Source organism: Drosophila ananassae, chromosome XR (assembly GCF_017639315.1).
Source record: "Drosophila ananassae strain 14024-0371.13 chromosome XR, ASM1763931v2, whole genome shotgun sequence".
In the NCBI taxonomy this organism is placed as follows: domain Eukaryota; kingdom Metazoa; phylum Arthropoda; class Insecta; order Diptera; family Drosophilidae; genus Drosophila; species Drosophila ananassae.
In genome coordinates this window covers 8,703,670-8,724,611 of record NC_057932.1, presented here as the reverse complement: position 1 = coordinate 8,724,611, position 20,942 = coordinate 8,703,670, and the positions used below count along the sequence as shown (strand labels likewise).

General features: G+C 39.1%; 1 protein-coding gene across 1 annotated transcript; it reads right to left on the bottom strand.

Moving 5' to 3' along the window:
* Positions 1-257: 257 nt before the first annotated feature.
* Positions 258-11,130, bottom strand: LOC6501908 (1-phosphatidylinositol 4,5-bisphosphate phosphodiesterase gamma-1). The gene is made up of 4 exons (XM_001967126.4): positions 9,559-11,130; positions 4,158-4,635; positions 3,167-4,020; positions 258-3,090 (listed from the first exon to the last, which is right to left on the bottom strand). The coding sequence occupies exons 1-4, from the start codon at positions 10,858-10,860 to the stop codon at positions 2,020-2,022; spliced, it is 3,705 nt and encodes a 1,234-aa protein (XP_001967162.1). The 5' UTR covers positions 10,861-11,130; the 3' UTR covers positions 258-2,019.
* Positions 11,131-20,942: the final 9,812 nt, after the last annotated feature.

The following is a 20,942-nucleotide window of genomic DNA, read 5'->3' as shown; positions in this document are numbered from 1 at the left end:
GCATGGCGAAATTGTTATACTACAAAGTTAAAAGGGTGATGTATTTTCTAAAAGCTATTTGGTGTCATTACTGAAACTGTAGAAACTATAGATATGTCTTTTTAATTGGAAGCGACAGATTTCATCGCTTTTTTACGGAATTAGGAAATATACCTCCCAAATAGTAAGATCATCCTTCTTGAGAAAAAATAATTAACTTATAGGTTTCTGCACACATTGGTTTAGTCTACAGGTCAACATTCTCCCTTGCATTTTTATTTTCGTTTCAAAATACATGGAGCTTTTATTGATGCATTCTTTAGCGGCTTGCAATACATTGTAATAACATGTACTTACATATGTACTTATATACATTCCCCATCGAGAGGAAATAATAATAAAATAATGTATTATTGATACAAAATTGAATAAATATTTATAACATATTAAAATAATGTTTAATATTTGTTATCACATATAACAAAATATTTAAGGCATTTTCTGGAAATATGCGTATATGTATCTTTTGAATGATATAACAAAGTATTTAAAATTATCACCTAAGAAATATAAATATTACAAATCTTAATTTATATATTGCCGTGCGAATAACAGTTACATTTGCAATAATTGTTTTCACTTTTCCCATTTATGTGGGCAGTTATCTACGGTCAAATTTGATATTTTTTTTTATTTGATAAATAATAACTATAATTGGCGCAAGAATTAATTTTGGGAAACTTTTTTTGTATTCACACATACATAACTATAGAATTCGCACGCGGCAAAGACAGAAGTTGCTTTTTTTAAAATCAGTTCAAACACCGATTTCTGCGAAACACTATGGAAGATTTTTCTGCATTCAATTTTTAAATGTTATGTATTAATTGTTCTTAATAATTATAATTATAAAATAAATAATAATAATTAGTATTATTAAATAATTATTTTTGTTCCATTTAAAAATATTGAATAGTTTTTATTATATAAAATTTTAATCACTGTCACTTTTTATACCCTTGCAGAGGGTATTATAATTTTGGTCAAAAGTGTGCAACGCAGTGAAGGAGACATCTCCGACCCTATAAAGTATATATATTCTTTATCAGAATCACCTCCTGAGTCCATATGAGAATGTCCGTCTGTCTGTCTGTCAATTTCTACGCAAACTAGTCTCTCAGTTTTAAAGCTATCGAGTTGAAACTTTGCACACATCCTTGTTTGCAAGCAATATATAAGTTGAAACGGCCGGGATCGACTATATCCTATAGCTGCCATATAACTGATTGATCGGAAATGCCATAACTTTGTTGTTTTTAAGTTAGATGGTTGGGACTTTCTACACCTGTTATATTTGGCCAACTTATTTTATCTACAATTTCATAAGGATCGGCCGACTATATCCTTTCTTTCATAGAACGATCGGAATTGGCATAACTTTGGTGTTTTTTAAGCTAGAATGATGGGACTTCTACGGATTCCAGTTTGGGCAATCTTACTTGTTCTGCCAAATTTTATCAGGATCGGCCGATTATATCCGGTAGCCGCCATATAACTGAACGTTCGGAAATGGGACAACCTTAACTGCAAGGGTATATCGACTTCGGCTCCGCCAGAAGTTAGCTTTTCCTTCTTTTTTTAGTTAATATTAATAGATTAAATATGTGTAACAACATATATTCATTGACCTTACATTTTTTTTCAAATATGCAATATTCAGATGCAATAATAATAGACCCGTTGACTATTTTCAGTCAAAATTGTAAGCCAATCTATGAGTATGAATACAAACAAAATGGTGATCCAAACAATGATTGATTGGCACTTTTGGGAATAACGTGGAGTTGCCTTATTGCTAACATTCATAAATATGTGTTATGGAATAACTAGTCCTTTTGATATTACTTAAAGATTAAAATATAAGTTTCGGTCCCTGATATTTTTCTACAAATGGGAATTGGAAACTTTTTGATAAAAAAAGCAAAAGTATAAAAAATACATTTAGCGAATTAGTGAACTTTTAGCGACCTTGTCCAATAACTAGGTGGAAGAGACACTTTCAATGGTTATATGGACCAATAGAGAAGACAGCTCTAGTTCCTCGCTGAACTTGTTACGCAGAACCACACTGCGATATCCTTGGCGCAAACATGTAAGAGGATAGCATGCCTGCGCAATGAAGTGGGTTTCGGCAAACATGTCTTCATCCTGCACCTCGAACCGAAGGATGGCGAAGTGTGGGTTGCGCACGCTAAATTCGCAGGTTTCGTTCCACACGGGGTTAAAGCCGTTTTCATTAACTTTAGTTCGGTACTTAACGCCTGAATCGAAACTTGCGCCCACTACCTCGACTACGATTTGTGGGTTGTTGGACCTGCCTCCTCGAAATAGGTGGCGTGCCGCAATTAGTCGAAGGCAAACTTTGATCTCATTGAGTCCGTTGCACTGAGGATTGTTCGGATTAAAAGAGTCAGATTGCATGAACGATGGCTTCAGAATATAACCGCATTGACCGTTGTTACGGAATTTAGCCTGATTTAATTGCATGGCTTTATCACCAGTTTGGTAGTTCAGCGCGATCATTTGCGAGCCAACGTTCCAAAATGGCATGGGATTGAAATTGGATGAATCCAAACGTTGGCCTTTCGGATACACTCGACTAATCTGTTGACGGTGATAGGTAAGAAAAAGCTGGGGGTTATTTTGAAAGAACTGTTTCTCTGCTTTTGTTTCTGGGAAGCTGGACATCTCTTGGAATATCCATGAGTGTTCCCGGAACGGGACACTACGGAAATATATGATAAGGTCGGACATCTCTTTGGCCACCCGGGCTGTGCGTTCTTTTTTGCGTCTCTCTGTAGCCAGTTGGCTGGCGACAAGAGCCGCTTCTTGGATAGCCTTTATCCATTCATAGGCTATCTCCTGGTTGTCAAAACCTATCACAAACGGGTTCTGCATAGTCGGTGTTTGTATCTGCAGTTTAAAGATGATACCTGGCTCATTTGATTCGAAAAGTGAGGCTACAGCTCCAAAGATCTCGATAGAGTCCGTGCGACCATCGGTGCCTTCCTCATTCATAGAGTTGTAGTCTTCCGTGGCACAGTCAATAACCTGCGTATCATGAAATTCAGATGTTTAGAAATCAGAGTTTTAAATTTTACCTAAACACAACGCCCCTCATCCTTACCTTGACATAGTTCGCAGGTAAATGTTTCTTTATCATACCGCCGTAGTCTCCGATCCACCACATGGAATTGTCTCGCTGTACGTTCGTTATAATCGCGTGCTTCGGAAAGGATAGTTCGTCTGGTTTGCTTGCCTTGTAGCTATACAAAGCTTTACAGGTGACATACTCGTCTAGGTTGGGGCCCATGTAATTAGAAGCTACATTGCCGTCGCCGGTGGCCACAAGAGCACACTGGGCGCCCTCCGTCAGTACTTGGACCAAATTTTCCTGAGATACGGGATGACTTAGTTTTACATTACGGTAAAGCGGATTCCGTGTGTAATAGTGAACAAGCGACACCAGCGATTCAAAATTCATCGTGTCAATGCCATATAAACGCCCTTCCTGTAAAATGCGGCAGTGTTTAATTTTTCGATTGATCGTGAACGAGATCACGAATGCATTCGCGCTTTGCACCGAAGGTCGCACCAGAAATGAGCCCATCTCTAACCGGCACAGTGCTTGTTCGGCCTGCTCTTTAGTTGTGTTAGGGTGGAACCACTCCTGGTCCTCGTGTTTTTTTGGCTGTGGTACCGGTTCCTTTAGAATGATTGAAAATTCCGAGCTGCGCAGCATGTTTTTTCGGTAGTACACAATCAGCGAATATAACGAATCAAATACGAAATTTTCCACCAAGTAATACTTGATAGTTCCATTTTCGTGCTTTAGCTTTATGCGGCAGTGGTTGGGCCTATTTCGACGCCAAAACGATAAACTATAATCCCCGACAAATGTAGCAGACTCGCGCACTAAAAATGTTCCGTCACCAAGGTGCTTATACTTTTTTAAAAGGTCATCAGCTTCTTTCCTTCCACCTAAAAACAATGGAGAACTAAATTTTAAATAAGAAGAAAATGATGCCCCACAAATAAGCATGTATACATATATACGTATACATATATATGCAAAGGCTTCAAAAACTTTACATGGCTATATACTCCAAACATCGTACCTTCCAGCTTTCCGTGAAACCAATTTTCTCCAAAGTGTAGTTCATCATTCACTGACGTGTCCTTTTGCTTCTGCTGTATACTATTTTTTAAGGTGCCGGAAAGTGATACGCCAAAATCGTCATCCTCTGAGTTTCCATTGCGCGATTCATTGATTTCAGAGGAATAAATAAGCTCCTGATGAGTTAGCACGAACTGGTAAAGATTCCACGACTTGTCAACCGGGTCCCTAAAGTAAAGTACGCCTTCCTTAAACACTTTCCGCACATTTTCGCCATCAATCTCGCCAGCTCCACCACCACCGGCGGCAAGGGAAGATCTTTGTGTTAACGTCCCCGTAACACCAATACCATTTCCAATGTCGTCAAACTGCGGCAGTTTCTTGTGCTTCAGTATTATTTTGTGTCGCAATTGAAACGGCGAAGGCAAGTGCTGCTCGTTCCGATCACATGGTTGGGTAAGCAACATGTCTCCAAAGACCTAGGGTACATAAGTTACAAAAACGGATTAGATTCTTACCGCATTACCAATATTTTCCAATTTTGAAACCAATTGAATATATTCTTCGACTCAAACTTATTTTTGCTAGGAAACTTAATTATAAATAAAAATTAATTACAAATTATGAAACAAAAATTATCAATTCAAATTTTTATGTAAACAAAGTGGTTGTGTTTGAAAAGTAAACAAAATTTATGCATTAAAAAGTGGCTCATTTTATAAAAAATTCAAACAAAAAAATTTATTTACATTGCGTGTTTTCTAACGCAAAGCAATGGCTGCAAAGTTTTTCGAATCTTTCGATCACTTCTTTGGCGGTGATTTCGATGTCATGATGCGTATGAAACAACGCTAATCCAACTAGTATTTCTTGAAGCATGGTCGTTCTAAGCCATTTTTTGATGCGGCGAAGACAAGAGAAAGAACGTTCAGAGCTCACGTTCGTTAAGGTAAGTGAACAGAATACTCGAAGAAAATGGGAAAGTATAATTTATTGGAGGATTCAAAGGGTTTTCAAGCTAAATTTGTTTTACGTGATCGTCAATTTTTTGTCCCACGAAATTACCAACATCATTGGAAATGTTCACAATGTTCACCACAATCACAGCAATCACAATGTTACTTGCACAATGTCGGAGTTTTTGGACGAAGGTGGTGTTTCGGTGCCCGAATTGTCAATGCCTCCATCATGTTTAGGTGGAGTGTCCATAGCTGCACGATGAACCTTCTTTTCGATGGACTGTGCAACATCTTTATCTAGTTTTCTTTTTTTTGCAGGTACAAAGTTGGACGTTTTCCCCTTTTTAAAAAAGTTTTTATATAATATAAGAAATTATTTAACTGCAAGGGTACATATATCAGCTTTCCTTATTAGCTTTATTTTAGCTTTCCTTTCTTGTTTTTTAATTATATTTATTTTTGATCATATGGAGACAGCGCATAACGCAGATGATTGCTTAAAAATAAATGCTTCATACTCAGGTTTTTCTAATTTTTTATCTAAATCTAATTTGTATACCCTTGCAGAGGGTATAATAATTTTGGTCAAAAGTGTGCAACGCAGTGAAGGAGACATCTCCGACCCTATAAAGTTCTTTATATATATATATATATTCTTGATCAGGATCACCTCCTGAGTCGATATGAGCATGTTCGTCTGTCCGTCTGACCGTCTGTCTGTTTCTACGCAAACTAGTCTCTCAGTTTTAAAACTATCGAGTTGAAACTTTGCACACATCCTTCTTTCCTTTGCAGGCAGTATATAAGTCGGAACGGCCGGGATCGGTCGACTATATCCTATAGCTGCCATATAACTGATTGATCGGAAATGCAATAACTTTGGTGTTTTTTAAGTAAGAGGGTTGGTAACGTAAGAGGGTAACTTTCCACACATGTTATATTTGACCAAAATATCAAATATGTACAAAATTTCATAAGGATCGGCCGACTATATCCTATAGCTGTCATAGAACGATCGAAATTGGCATAACTTTGGTGTTTTTTAAGTTAGAAAAATGGGATTTGGTACAGATTCTATTTTGGGAAAAAAAAGGATCGGCCGACTCTATCCTATAGACGACTATATCCCATAGCCGCCATAGACCTGAACGATCGGAAACGGCACAACCTTAACTGCAAGGGTATATCAACTTCGGCTCCGACCGGAGTTAGCTTTCCTTTCTTGATTTGGTTATTTTTATTATTTTTATTTGTTGACAACGTCGTATAAATGTAAATAGTGACGCGAAACAGAAAGAGAAAATAAGCAGCTGCTGAAGTATCTATGTTCTGTCTCTTTATCTAACCCTGTTTAGGGTTCATTTGTTTTTACAATAATCTTTGTTAAGAAATTTTATTTTAAAATCAAATAAAACAAGAAAGGAAAGCTAACTTCGGGCGGAGCCGAAGTTGATATACCCTTGCAGTTAAGGTTGTGCCGTTTCCGATCGTTCAGGTCTATGGCGGCTATGGGATATAGTCGGCCGACCCTTATGAAATTTGGCAGAAAGTCCCATCATTCTAGCTTAAGGGGGCAGGATGGTTTCAGAGGCTGAAAAAAGGCAGATTTTCAGATTTTTTTTTTCATTTCTGAGTGAATAGAATTATTCCATTTTTTTAACACGATATATGGCTATATTTGGAGAGTATATAAAAATTTTTTTGTTAAGAAATAATTATTATTCATCCCGTGACGGGCAGTCGGCCGGAGTCGCTTCAAAAACTTATTATCTTGCGGTGCGTAAAGTCTGGCCTTACAGTGTTATCGGAAATAAAAAAATTGAATTGATTTACTTAAAATATTAGATTATTGTGCGGATGAACGAAACCATTTTGAAAAATATGCAATTTTGAATTTTTGGCGCGGTTGTAAAGTCGGAGGTATTATTTTTACATAAAAATTAGCCCATTATTGCCCGTAAAAATGGTAAAAAAAAATTAAAAAAAAAATCGTTCGTTCATCCGCAAGTATTTATTGTATTAAAGATGTGTGAAAAATTTTATTTAGATCCGAGCATTACTTTTTGAGTTACGTTACGCACCGGCTTGAAAAAGTTGTTTTGAGAAAAACGCGTCTAAAGTTTTAAAAGCAATTGAAAGTATATGGATAGAAAGAAAGTATAAAATTGGTATCTCAGCGAGCGTTAGTCCGATCGACATGAAACTTGCACAGGATATTCCTGAGATAATGTTCTATTATATAAAAAATTTCTGAAAAAATTTTTTTTTTTAAGTCTCAAACCATCCTGCCCCCTTAAAAGATACCAAAGTTATGGCATTTCCGATCAATCAGTTATATGGCAGCTATAGGATATAGTCGACCGATCCCGGCCGTTCCGACTTATATACTACCTGCAAGAAAAGAAGGATGTGTGCAAAGTTTTAACTCGATACCTCTAAAACTGAGAGACTTGTTTGCATAGAAACCGACAGACAGACGGATATGCTTATATCGACTCAGGAGGTGATCCTGATCAAGAATATATATACTTTATAGGGTCGGAGATGCCTTCTTCACTGCGTTGCACACTTTTGACCAAATTTATAATACTCTCTGCAAGGGTATAACAAGAAAGGAAAGCTAACTTCGGGCGGAGCCGATTACCTTTGGTGATATACCCTTGCAGTTAGGTAGCAGCTTATATTAATATATATGTATATATAGGATCGTATATAGTTGGTCGATCCTTATAAGAATTCCACCATCAAATCAATTTTCTAATCAAAATGTTGGAAACAGCCCGAAGCATCCTAAAAAAAGGCAAGGTTGTGCCATTTCCAATCGTTCAGTTATATGGCAGCTATAGGACATAGTCGGCCGATCCTTATGAATTTTAATAGATAAGAGAAGATATTTGAACAAATATAACATGTGTGGAAAGTCTCAATCCTCTAACTTAAGAACCACTAAAGTGCTGTCATTTGCGATAAATCAGTTATATGACATATAGGATATAGTCTACCGATCCCGGCCGTTTCGACTTATATATAAGCAAAAGAAGGATGTGTCCAAAGTTTCAAGTCGATAGCTCCAAAACTGAGAGATTAGTTTGCGTAGAAACAGACAGCCTCAGGAGGTGATCCAGATCAAGAATATATATTCTTTATAGGATCGGAGATGTTACCTTCACTACGTTGCACAATTTTGACCAAAACTATAATACCCTCTGCAAGGCTATAAAAATAATTGTTTTATTTTAAGACGACTTAAAGGATATTAGATTAAAGATATTTAAAAAACTTCTTAAATTTTAAATTATTATTCCTAAGGATAAATGTTCGGTTTTCTTAAAAGTTTACACCACTTGGCATTTTTAAGGTACAAACTATTTTATTATGGAAATTTTCATATTATTCCGATTTAGGGATATATCAAGTATTTTTCGGTTTCCTATTATCCGCGTGGATAAAATGAATAAAAGTGTGTGTCGTAGCCAGTACTCATATTCTCACGCCTTGTCAATAAAAATATATGTACATATGAATTTATTGTTTAAAAATATCATTTTGTAGCATTAATGGCATAGCATGGCAATTTCAATCAGTATATCCCATATAATTTTTTTGGTCAAACAAATTTAAATTTCTGATCTAACATAACTTAAACAAGAAAGGAAAGCTAACTTCGGGCGGAGCCGAAGTTTATATACCCTTGCAGTTCAGTCGCAGTCCGCTAGGTGGCGCCACGCATCTTATATTATTAGATATATAGCGGATCGTATATAGTTGGCCGATCCTTATGAAACTTGGAAAATCGAATTATTTTGCCAAAAGAGGAATCCATTGAAACTCCCATCCTTCTAACTTGAAAAACAACGAAGTTATAGCATTTCCGATCAATCAGTTATATGACAGCTATAGGATATAGACGGCCGATCCTGATGACATTTAGCAGATCATATAAGTTGGCCCAAATTAGAATGCACAGAAAGTTCCATCCTTCTAACTTGAAAACCAACGAAGTTATGGCATTTCCGATCAATCAGTTATATGGCAGCTATAGGATATAGTCGACCGATCCCGGCCGTTCCGACTTATATACTGCCTGCAAAGGAAAGAAGGGTGTGTGCAAAGTTTCAACTCGATAGCTTTAAAACTGAGAGATTAGTTTGCGTAGAAACAGACAGACGGTCAGACGGACCGACGGACAGACGGACAGACGGACAGACGGACATGCTCATATCGACTCAGGAGGTGATCCTGATTAAGAATATATATACTTTATAGGGTCGGAGATGTCTCCTTCACTGCGTTGCACACTTTTGACCAAAATTATAATACCCTCTGCAAGGGTATAAATATAGTAAGTTAATAATAATAAATAAATGACTTCAAATAAGAACTTTGCTCTTACCAAATCTTAGCTATATAAAATCTGACATATTCATAAGGAACCTAACTCACCTCGATAAGCGCCTGTGCCATATTGCGTTGCTGCTCTAGAGAACAATTCTGTTCAATGGAAAGGATCACCGGATACTCGGAGGTAGTAAAGGCGTGGTCCTTAATAGTTTTAATTACGTCCATAAACTTTATTTTTGAGGTCATTGTGTGGCCATGGAAAATATAGGGAAGATTGTCCGGACCGTTCCAGCAATCCAGCTCAATGCAACGACAACCCATACGTAGCGCCCGGGCGTATGCTTCGCAAGAAGACTCACTGGAGAACTGGTCGCCGGTTAGGTAGGTGTTATGGGAGGAAGCTATCCAGTAGTTAGATAGCGGAAGTGTCATGTCCATAAAAACATTGTTGAACTTTTTGTCCCATATATCATTTTGTTTTGAAAAGAGAAAATCCACAAACTCTGCGACTGTAAGATGTGGTTCCTGTACGTCCCGTTCTACATCTTGAACTAGGTCGCGTATAAAAGAAGCAATTGATGCGGCACTCAAATCGCTAGAATTAAGTTCGCGCTGCTCTATCTCTAGGAATTGTTTTAACTGTAATTGTCGCACTGTCTGTTGGTCCTGCGAGTACGGAAATACACCATTACTGTTGCACAAAGTGTTCACAAAGTTATTGGGCTGCAGGAGCTTTTGATAAAGACGAGAGAAATCATCAAATTTTAAGTCATGCTTGCGCCGAACATCTTCGCTAAAGCATTCCATAAACTTGCTGGTGCTCATTTTGCAACTAACGCTGGCCAAAAACAGTTTAAAGTCCTTAATGGTAACCTGGGTGGGACCCTGATCCGATGATTTTGTCGACTGAGAGTTGACATTTTCGATCTGGTAGTACTCACGTCGCAGCCACCGGTCGATCTGCATGGGATACGGTGCGGCCAACGTGTCACGTACCATGTAGCGAAGACCACGTACCCAGTTCTCGGCCTCAATCTTCGACAACGCTACTACAGAAAAACTTTTAAGCTTAAAGTTGGTTCCGTGCAGAACTACAAAGCACTTGCTGCTCTCAAAGCGTTGGCACTCTTCAGCAAATAGGCGGAATTCCTTTGAGTGCTTGCCAACGCGGATCTCACGGATTTCACGCAGCTGGATAGCGCCCTCGTAGTCGGAGCGGGGTGAATGCGCGGCCACTGTTGCCCATAGTAATTGCTGCGTCTCACGAATAAGCATCAGGCGGCGGCGGTCAGGTCTCCTTTGCTTTCCGTACAACTTGGTCACAATAGTTCCCCGTTCCAGCATTCCTATGGTCTGCTCCATCTCACCCAGCAGCGGGGCGTTCATCGCACTAAAGCAACTCATTTGTGCATCCGACCTCCAGGCTAAACAATTAAAATATATACTTGGAAGCCGGTGCAGTATGCTTTTATTTACTGAACCGACTATATGATAGCCAGCTTGGCTGTTTATGGGCTTGGTCAGTTTCTCATCAACAAAGATGGGATTCAAACAAAAAGTTGAAGTAGCAATTTACTTGTTGAATATTATTTATTTTCAATTAGGGATGTATCAAATATTTATCCCATCGATATTCTCCCTAAACTGATATATTTCTATCGTAATATTTTATCCGTCGAAATATCGTTTACCAATTTCATTTTAAAAAATATTTTCTGGAATTTTCTGTTAGGTCACACTAAAGTGGCATCCTCTTTTGCTCTGCCAGACTTATTTTTTACACAATCGTATTACAATGATATTGTAAAATTCCGTCAGGGCGCTAAATTTAAATTCAATTTTTTTATTTAGTACAGAAAAATCTCGATTAATTGAAATAGGGACCACTCGTGTTTCGGGTTTCACTTTCATATCATACAAAACGAATACAAACAGAAAATAAACGGAGCTTATATTAAAAGATAAGATGAATGTATATCGGATCGGATATATAAATATTGCATATAATGGATACAGGCGGCCGACCGTATCCAAATTTTGAAAGAAGTCTTCAGCATCTATGTAAAAAATAACACAACTTTGATATTTCTGAACGTTCAGTTATATGGCAGCTATAGGATATAGTCGGCCGATCCTTATGATATTTGGCAAATCGGATTATTTTGCCCAAAATGAAAACCAAGTCCTATCTTTCTAACATAAAAAACATCAAAGTTATGCCAATTCCGATCGTTCTATTAAAGATATAGGATATAGTCGGCCGATCCTTATGAAATTTTGTAGATAAGATATGTTGGCCAAATATAACATGTGTAGAAAGTCCCAACCATCGACCTTTAAAAACAACAAAGTTATGGCATTTCCGATCAATCAGTTATATGGCAGCTATAGGATATAGTCGACCGATCCCGGCCGTTCCGACTTATATACAGCCTGCAAACAAAACAAGAATGTGTGCAAAGTTTCAACTCGATAGCTTTAAAACTGAGAGCCTAGTTTGCGTAGAAACAGACAGACAGACAGACGGACATGCTCATATCGACTCAGGAGGTGATCCTGATCAATAATATATATTCTTTATAGGGTTGGAGATGTCTCCTTCACTGCGTTGCACACTTTTGACCAAAATTATATTACCCTCTGCAAGGCTATAAAAAGGTAAGACACATTTTGTCACCAATATCGAAAAGTCCATAAGGAATTTTCAAGTAAATTGAAGTCAGAAATCAAAGGACTAGCGTATCATTGAAAATTGAAAAAGGGTATATTTTATTTTTTATGGGAAGAAATGGGTCGAAAAGCAGAGCTTAGTTTAGAAAAAAGGTGAAACAATTATAATTGCATTATACGATGAGTATTATTCAATGCGAAACATTGCTTCAAAAATAAATGTTTCTCAAAATGCGAACGTTGCAAAGTGTTGCCGCTGTAATAGATTTTTTGCGTTAAATTTCAACTGTTAGTATAAGCATAAACTTATCCATAGGTTAGTAACGGCCGAAAAGAAGGCAAGGCGTCGGTCGGAAGCACACGCATACATGCAGGCGCGTTAGAACACGCACGCCGGTTAGAGTGGAGCATAAACATAGAAGTGTGCCAAATTTGCGAGAACAAGAACGAGACAGCGTCAGAAAATTGGGTTTAGTGTGACGTTTGCGGAAGGTGGTACCATTTTGAGTGTGCCGGCGTAGACGACATTGAGAGCAAGGATTGGAGTTGCTATTTCTGCCTCGCGAGTTGCAGCCACATAGCACCGTACGGCAGTATGCAAAGATCACCGGTATAGCCTCAAACACGTGAAGACGCAATGGCCAACCCCGTAACGCACGACAAAACGCTAGCTGTCGATACTCTAATCGATACCGCCGGCAGCGGAGAGAACACACACGCGATGGAAGGAAATCCGAAAAGGACTAGGAACCAATTGCTTTTAAAGATGCTAGAGGATTAAAGGCAATCGGAGGCAAAGTTCATAGAAGAAAAATATAAGCTTCTAATGCAGATGATGTACCCCACTGATGTACCGAAAGCCGGGATGGTTCGAGCTACAGAGTCGCCAACGAGCAGAAAGAGAAGAGGCGTTTGAGCCTGGACCATCACGAGGACAAGCACGGTCGAACGCGAGGCAGACGGAAGCAGCTCAGCAGCAAGTCCAATTTGGGTGCGTGGCGTGCGGCGACATCAGTCAGCGCCCAACACAATGTCAGGTGTTCTTAAACCTCGACACGGAGCACAGGTGGCAGGTGAGGCAAGTTTCTGCTGCCTCAAAGTACATCGCAATATATGCCGAACCGGAAACTGTGGAGTTAACGGATGTACAAGGAGGCACAATGAGCTACTTCACACGGAAAAAGGCAGAACACAAAGTCTGGTGGGTACGCATCAAGACGACAACCACGGAAGTCAATTTTTTCGCATCATTCCAGTTAAGCTACGCAATGGTAGCAGGATGATCGAAATCTATGCATTCCTAGACGAAGGATCATCCGTGACCTTAGTAGACGCATCAGTATTCAAAAGATTAGGAATATAAGGCCAAGCTGCGTCAATGTGTTTACAGTGGACCGCAGAAACAACTCGATTTGAGAGTGAATCCGTGAGAAAAGAAAAAGGTCTCTCAGGAACCTGATGTGTACGAAAAGATTGACGCCAAAGTCAGGAACCTTCTAGACAAAGGATACGCGGTTAAGCTATCCAAACAGAAAACCTGTCGTGAGAACATCCGTACATGGTATCTGCCGATATTCATAGCGCGAAATCCAAATAAGCCGAGTGAGATAAGACTATTATGGAATGCAGCCGCGAAGGCACACGGATGTGCACTGAATGACTACTTACTCAGGGGACCAGATTGCCTAAACCCACTCATAGAGGTCTTACTAGCCTTTCGTGTTAACAAGATTGCGATTTGCGAAGACATTGCGGAAATGTTTTACAGGATCAACATCCGCGAGGAGGATATGCATATGTCTGGACACTGAGGATGACGCCGCTATGACCCCGAACTACCTACTGTTGGGGTCAGCGAATGGATACAAGCCACTTCAAAAAGAAGGGATGAATCTGCAGCGTAGATGGATTGAGGCTCAGCGCTCAGCACTCAGGACCGTTTTTGGCAGCGATGGATTAAAGAGTATGCGCCCGGATGAGCTCCTCCCCAGGAACCTGTGATTAAAAGGACGAGTAACCGACACAATGATGGCCAAGGATGGGCAAGTTCGACGCGTGACTATAAAGACCCAACATGGCATTTTGGAAAGACCAGCAACGAAGGTAGCGGTTTTGGACGTCGGCTTGGAGGATGGTAACTGACCACGAACCGGATCAATTAAGGGGAAGGGAATGTTGCCGTCGTAATAGATTTTTTGCGTTGAATTTGAACTGTTAGAATAAGCAAAAACTTATCGATAGGTTAGTAACGGCCGAAAAGAAGGCAAGGCGTCGGCCATCGCCAGAAAGAAAAGAAAAACACGGTGAAACTAACGTGTGGAAGAAACACGAAGTTTTTTAGCTCGCATAACACGCATATACTACACACACCATACACAAACTAAAACGGATATTGAATAATAAACGTTATAAAAAAGAAAAATTGTGTGTTTGCTAAAGAAACGTGGGAGCCACATCGTCCCGGCAATAACACAAAGAAACCGCGAAACAGGATGCAATCAGAGTCGTAATCGTTTTGGAAGGCCTAAAGTAACAAGAGGTACAAGAGGACAAGTTCATCTGTGTTGAAAGCAAAAGAAATCGTACCCGAAATTCGTGAACAACTCAATTCTACACGGGAAACACAAGAATCTGTTTCAACGGTACAGCGACGTCTGCGTGATTACGGCTTACAGGATTTACTGCAGCCAAAAAACCACTTTTACGAAACCAAAACGAAGATAAAAGATTGAATTGGGCAAAAACAAAAAAGATTGGGCAGTTGAACAATGGCCGAAAGTGTTTTTTACGGATGAATCGAAATTTGAAATTTTTAACGAACGACGTCGAAAATATGTGCATCATTTTTTTGGTGAACGCATGATTAATCAATGTGTTATTCCAACAGTGAAGCATGGTGGAGGGACAATCATGATCTAGGCATGTTTTGGAGGTAAACAAGTCGGAGATATTGTGAAAATCAATGGCATTATGGACAAGAAACTGTACCATAAAACTCTCCAACGACACGCTTTTCCCAGCGGTAAAAGAATTGTGGGTGCTGGATTCGTTTTCCAAGAGGATAACGATCCTAAACACACGTCCAAATTCTGCCGGAATTATATAGCAACCAAAGAAAAGCATAAACAACTAAAATATATGGAATGGCCTTCTCAGTCAACTGACTGTAACCCCATTTTATCGTTATGGAACGAATTGGACAGAGAAGTAAGAAAAATGCAACCAACCAATTCAAATCAAAACCCAAAGCTTTGGGAGTTTTGTACAAACTTGTTGGAATAGACTCTCAACGGAAACATTGGGTTAACTCATCGAAAGGATGCCTAGAGTATGCGCTGCTGTATTACGAGGGAAAGGTGGGTATTTTGAGGAATCAAAAATATAAATTTATACTGCAAAGTATCTGTAAAAGTCCACATAATTTAAACATAAATAAAAGATTTGCTAATCCTAAGCATAAATTATGTGTTGATATTTTGGTCAACAGCCAGATAAAGTGGTAGTCAGTTATTAAGAATGAAAAAGGAGTATAAAGTACAGTTTATTAAATTGTTGAAAATATGATCGCGTCCCTTGCATTGGACTTTCGTGCTTCACGTTTGAGTTAGAACTGAACTTGAACAAAAGAACTTCAGAACTAATACATATTGGAACAGAGTTGCCAAGTTGCTGCTTTGATACAAATATATGCGTATATTACAACACGCCCCCTCAAAGTAGCAATTTATAACTTTAATTATTCAACTTAATTAAATGCGGTGACGCCCAATGATGATATGCAGCCACGATGTTTGCTACTGCTTAATCCCTTCGTCAGGACGTCGGCTGGTATCTGCTCCGTCGGCATGTATTCAATTTCGATGTCGCCAATCTTATGTTTTTCCTGGATGAAGTGGTGGCGCACGTCGATATGCTTTGTGCGGGGATGAAAACCAAAGCCTTTAACCAGTTTTTGCGCGCTTTGGTTGTCATTGTAGATGCGTATAGGTCTGCCTTTTCCGCCGATCCTCTCCAGAAGACTCTTTAGGTATAAAGCCTCCTTTACTGCCTCGGACATGGCTAAGTACTCGGACTCAGTACTGGATAGAGCCACTTGGCTTCTTTGACGTATTTCGCTTCTGGATTCTTCTGATTGGAACCAATTGGAACTCTTGATGCCAATTTTTCCATAAATTCGTTTGACGTATTTCGCTTCTGGATTCTTCTGATTGGAACCAATTGGAACTCTTGATGCCAATTTTTCCATAAATTCGTTGAAACCTTCTATCCCATGTACACGTCTTCCTCCAGTTCACCGTTTAGGTATGCCGTTACTACGTCCATTTGGTGGATCTCCATATCAGACTGTGCCGCTAAGGCTGCCAATAGTCTAACTGATGTGAACCGTGCAACGGGGGAGTACGATTCATAGAAGTCTTCGCCTGGTTTTTGTGCGTAGCCCTTTGCCACTAGCCTCACCTTCTTCTTTCCCTTGGATGTGCCATCGTCTTTGGTTCGGAAAACCATTTTGTTGCCAATTATTTGTCGGTTGTTTGGACGTTCAACAACTTGCCAAGTGTTGTTGAGAACCTGCGCCAAAAATTCGTCTTCAGCTGCCCTTATCCAGCCGATCCCATCTGTTGAGCTTTTCGCATCGTCGATTGTCGTTGGATCGTCTGCGTTCATCGCAAATGCCATCTCACACTCCTCGAACGTTTCTTGGGAGGATGAGCCCATGCTGTCTTCTTGACTGGTCTCGTTGCCCTCTTTTGCTGCTTGTTGGTATACTTTGCGTGGTCGTCCTCACTGATCTGGGACGCCCTTTACCAAAACGTTGGGGCTGGGGTTGACCTTCAGATTCCTCATCTTAAAAAATAACAATGACTAAGTATAAATTTGATTTTGGTGACATTATTTGCAAATAATGAGTTGAACCCAAACTTTTGACCGCTAGTGAAGTCTGACAATGCTTATTGATAAATTGATCATGTAGAAATACCCATCCCAATACCCAAGTTATACCAAAGTGCCGTTGCCTGTAAAAGAAACAAAGACGTACATGCATATATTATCTATATCGAATCAGGAGGTGGTCCTGTCTTATCCCATTATCTCATTCTCTATAATACCCTTTTCAGGGGCATAAAAATCGTATAACGGAACGGAATTTTTTGAATAAGGACTGGCCCAGCCCGGCCCGGTGAAAAAGAAATATTTTTTTTATGTATATATTTTTTTTTAAACCAGTATTTTATATACTAATTTTTTTTTACTGAAAGGTAAAATCACAAACGTTTTTCCAGTTTTTTAATAACTCTACGTTACTGAAATTTAAAAAAAAATTTAAAAAGTAAAATAAATCAAAAGCGGACGTTACTTTTTTGGGAAATTCTTTAAAAATCGTTAAGGTACCAATCGACGCGAGCAGAATCTGTCTTACTTTACTTTGTGTTGTAACAACAATGCCTCACTATGTGTTTTACATTTCCGAAAATTTCTCCCAAACCAAACTAATTTTGGCTAATGTTTGATAAAATCCTTCTAATGAAAACAATACCTTTCGTTTGGTATATCACTCATTCAGATTGAATTCACACCAACAATTTTTAATTCTTCAGCTATATATAGTGCCTTCACCCGCCTGCTGTAATGTTACCCTTCGCAGATGCTGTAATGTTACCCTTCGCAGAAGATGAAATGCCTATTTTGTTATCTTCCAGCAGGATAATGACCCGAAACAAGAAAAAGAGGCAAAGAAGTGGTTGTCCAACAATTCGGTAAAAGTTTGGGAGTGGCCTGCGCAGCCGTTGGATCTAAATCCGATAGAGAATTTGTGGTCCAACGTTAAGAAGGCAGTTTCTGATTTCAAACCACGACTATAGATTGTCTTTGGGATGTTATTAAGGAGTTCTAAACTAATATACTTAAAAAACGCTGACTTAGTAAATATAATGCCAATATTATAACACGCATATGCCTGCGCGGTTCCCGCTGCATAAGTACAACCCACCTCCCGACCAACCGACCGATGCCGCTGCCACATAACGTACAGGGTTCGCGGGGATAGATCCGAGAAAAAAATTTTAGGTTATACGTAGAGCAAACTGAAACCGAACATAATACCCTAAATTAATCGTGTTGGGCAGTAAGGAGTAGATGACGAAAGTTTCTAGTCCTTCTAATAGGAACGTTTAAATTTAAGCATGTTAGTAATTGCTGGCTGTCTACATTACCATTAAGGAGATGATATAGAAGCACGACGACTATATAGTGATGATTATGAGTGATTAATAAGAGTCTACTAGGATAGGAAGGGAGGGAAGGTGAATATTTGAATCCCAATTAAGTCCTCTAAGGGCGAAAATTAGGAGGTTTTTTTTTTTACAGATTCTATGTGATCTCGATGAACTCCGTATTAGGGACTTCAGACACACGATCCATAATCAAAAATTGTAACGCCGATAACCTAAGTTAATCGTTTTAAGGCGTTCATAGAGTAAGTACATAGCCTGGTGAGGTGACCTCACTGACACTGACCTCACCTAACTGAGGTCTAGATCAATAAAAGAGTTTACATGAGTTTCGTTTCGAGTTTACATGAGTTTACATTTCGATCCATTAAGCTTTAGGTTATTTGCTAAACACCAAATTTAAAATTTATCCAAATTAGATTGAAGTCTAGATGTGGCACTAGTGAATCTATACTGAAGACAAAGCTTAACATCATCAACGTACATAAGTACAAAAGAATCAGATAAGGCAAGGGATAATTTTTATTATATAATGTAAAAAGATGGCTTTCTTGGAGTACTCCAGAGGTGAAGCGAACTAAACGCGAGAAATCATGTTTAAAGAAGATACGTTGGGTTCTTCCAGATAAGTAGCTCGAAATCCAAATAAGGAGATCAGTTGAGAAACATAGGTGTTTGCCAATATGGGGTGATTAATTTTTCAAAAAGCTTTGGAATTGAATTTTAGAAATGCCTCTTTATGTGGCAACGTCGGATAGTTTCCCTTTTATATACAGAGGAATAATGTAAAATTCCTTTCATATAAGGGGAACGATCGAAGTCTCCAGCGAATTAAAGAGTTCCTTAGAACACAGCCTGGTACTTCATCGCCCGACGAATAAACGGGATTAACCTTAAGAAGATCCGAAATCACACCACTTTTATCAAAAGATGGGAAAAATATAAGTTTGGCCGAATGAATATTATACTTAGGCCTATAATATCCATTCGGCCAAACTTATATTTGACATATTGAGCTGAGCTGGAATGGTGCGAGGTGAATACGTTTTTTGAAAAAACTGTCCAAAGAAATCGGGCATTGCCGGATCAGTGTTTCAATATGAGTTTTCAAACTTAAGCAGAGCAGAAAAATATACATGTTAGCTCTAAGTGTTTAGAAAGTTATAACTGCTTCGGATCGTTAGTAAACTGAATTCCGGCAGCGGCGAATATAACTCTTTTACATTCTGCGTTTACATGCGCGGAGCTATAGGACCGTGCTACTAAGTATATTGAAAAACGAACTATACAGACAGATGTACAGTTTATTTAAATGTCTTTTCTTGACGTTCCTTAAATTTAATAAAATAAATTTAATAAATGAAAAATATATTCAAAGTGTAATCAAATTTATGTAAGGCAATGTTTATATCTTTACATGCCAGTAGATCGGACCAGTCAAAATCCAAAATTAATTTATTCAGTTTATGAGATTTAAGAGGAGACTTAAGGTCAATTAAAGTATTGGTTTTGATAAAAAATCAAGAGTGAGATGATAGGAATCCTCCGGATTATAAAGGGGCACAGTTCTGAAAAGAGTAATTCCATCAGGATCTGAAACGAAAAACAAATCCAGCAGCCGACCAAACTTAGAAGCCGTGAGGAGAATCAACTGACGGACAGGGCAGTTACCAGGATGCCTGGCCACGGCTAAAAAATCGATACCATAATGAATGGCTGTTGATTAAGTCCACGATACAGAAGTTTTCGTACACCCCAGAACTAATGGATCACCGGACCAACTGCCTATCTTGCGGATCAGCTTACCTTGCTCCGAACGGTCGCCGTTCTCAACGCACTCAATATGTCAACAGTCAACTGGGATCCAATATTGATACACATCTTTGACGAAAAATTGGGCCCACACACGTGGTCATCTTTAGAACTAGCCATCACCGATCTAACCACGCAACAATCTCTGAAGCAGATGTTAGAAAACCTTGAGCGTCAGGCAACCAGTCAAGTGACAATGATACGTCTAGCGCGCCACGTCAGTCCAGCTCATCACGAGTGAAGTGTTTAGCCTCAGCCCTTCTTACAAATAAACCCGCCGTTCTGTTACCAAGCACCGAAATGGCACTACATGGACCAGCCGGACCCCTTCAGCCACTGATTTTCAAAAACAAATCAAGGTAGTCGTACTATCGGAAATAATGCCCAATCAACCACCTCACCCTAATCAGGTGCAAAGAAATATCCCACCTCAGTTGCGCTTAGCCGATCCAGAATTTACGGAGCCCCAGAAGATTGAACTATTGTTGGGCGACGAATATTTCCACCAGCTTATGAGGCCTGTGTCATGCTTCTATGTCACCAAACTCTAGTGATTGTACCTCTTCAGAAGCGAATTGTGAGTCTACAGAAATTAGCACTCCTCCTCATCACGTCTAAAAGTGGTGTAGGGACAGAACAAATAGTATTAAACATCTACACGGGCACGCGTATTTTGGACGATGACGTGTGCCTGGTGGAGGTGTATTTAAATTTAGTAATATTCGCCACCTTTATGTCAGCTTATGTTTTAGATTTGATATAAGCCAAGATATT

Excerpts from the sequence above, each read along its gene's own strand:
- LOC6501908 (XM_001967126.4), bottom strand. The coding sequence starts at position 10,860 with ATGAGTTGCTTTAGTGCGATGAACGCCCCGCTGCTGGGTGAGATGGAG. Across the intron at positions 4,021-4,157 it reads GTTTCACGGAAAGCTGGAAG|GTGGAAGGAAAGAAGCTGAT; the intron begins GTACGATGTTTG and ends CATTGTTTTTAG. Across the intron at positions 3,091-3,166 it reads TACCTGCGAACTATGTCAAG|GTTATTGACTGTGCCACGGA; the intron begins GTAAGGATGAGG and ends CATGATACGCAG.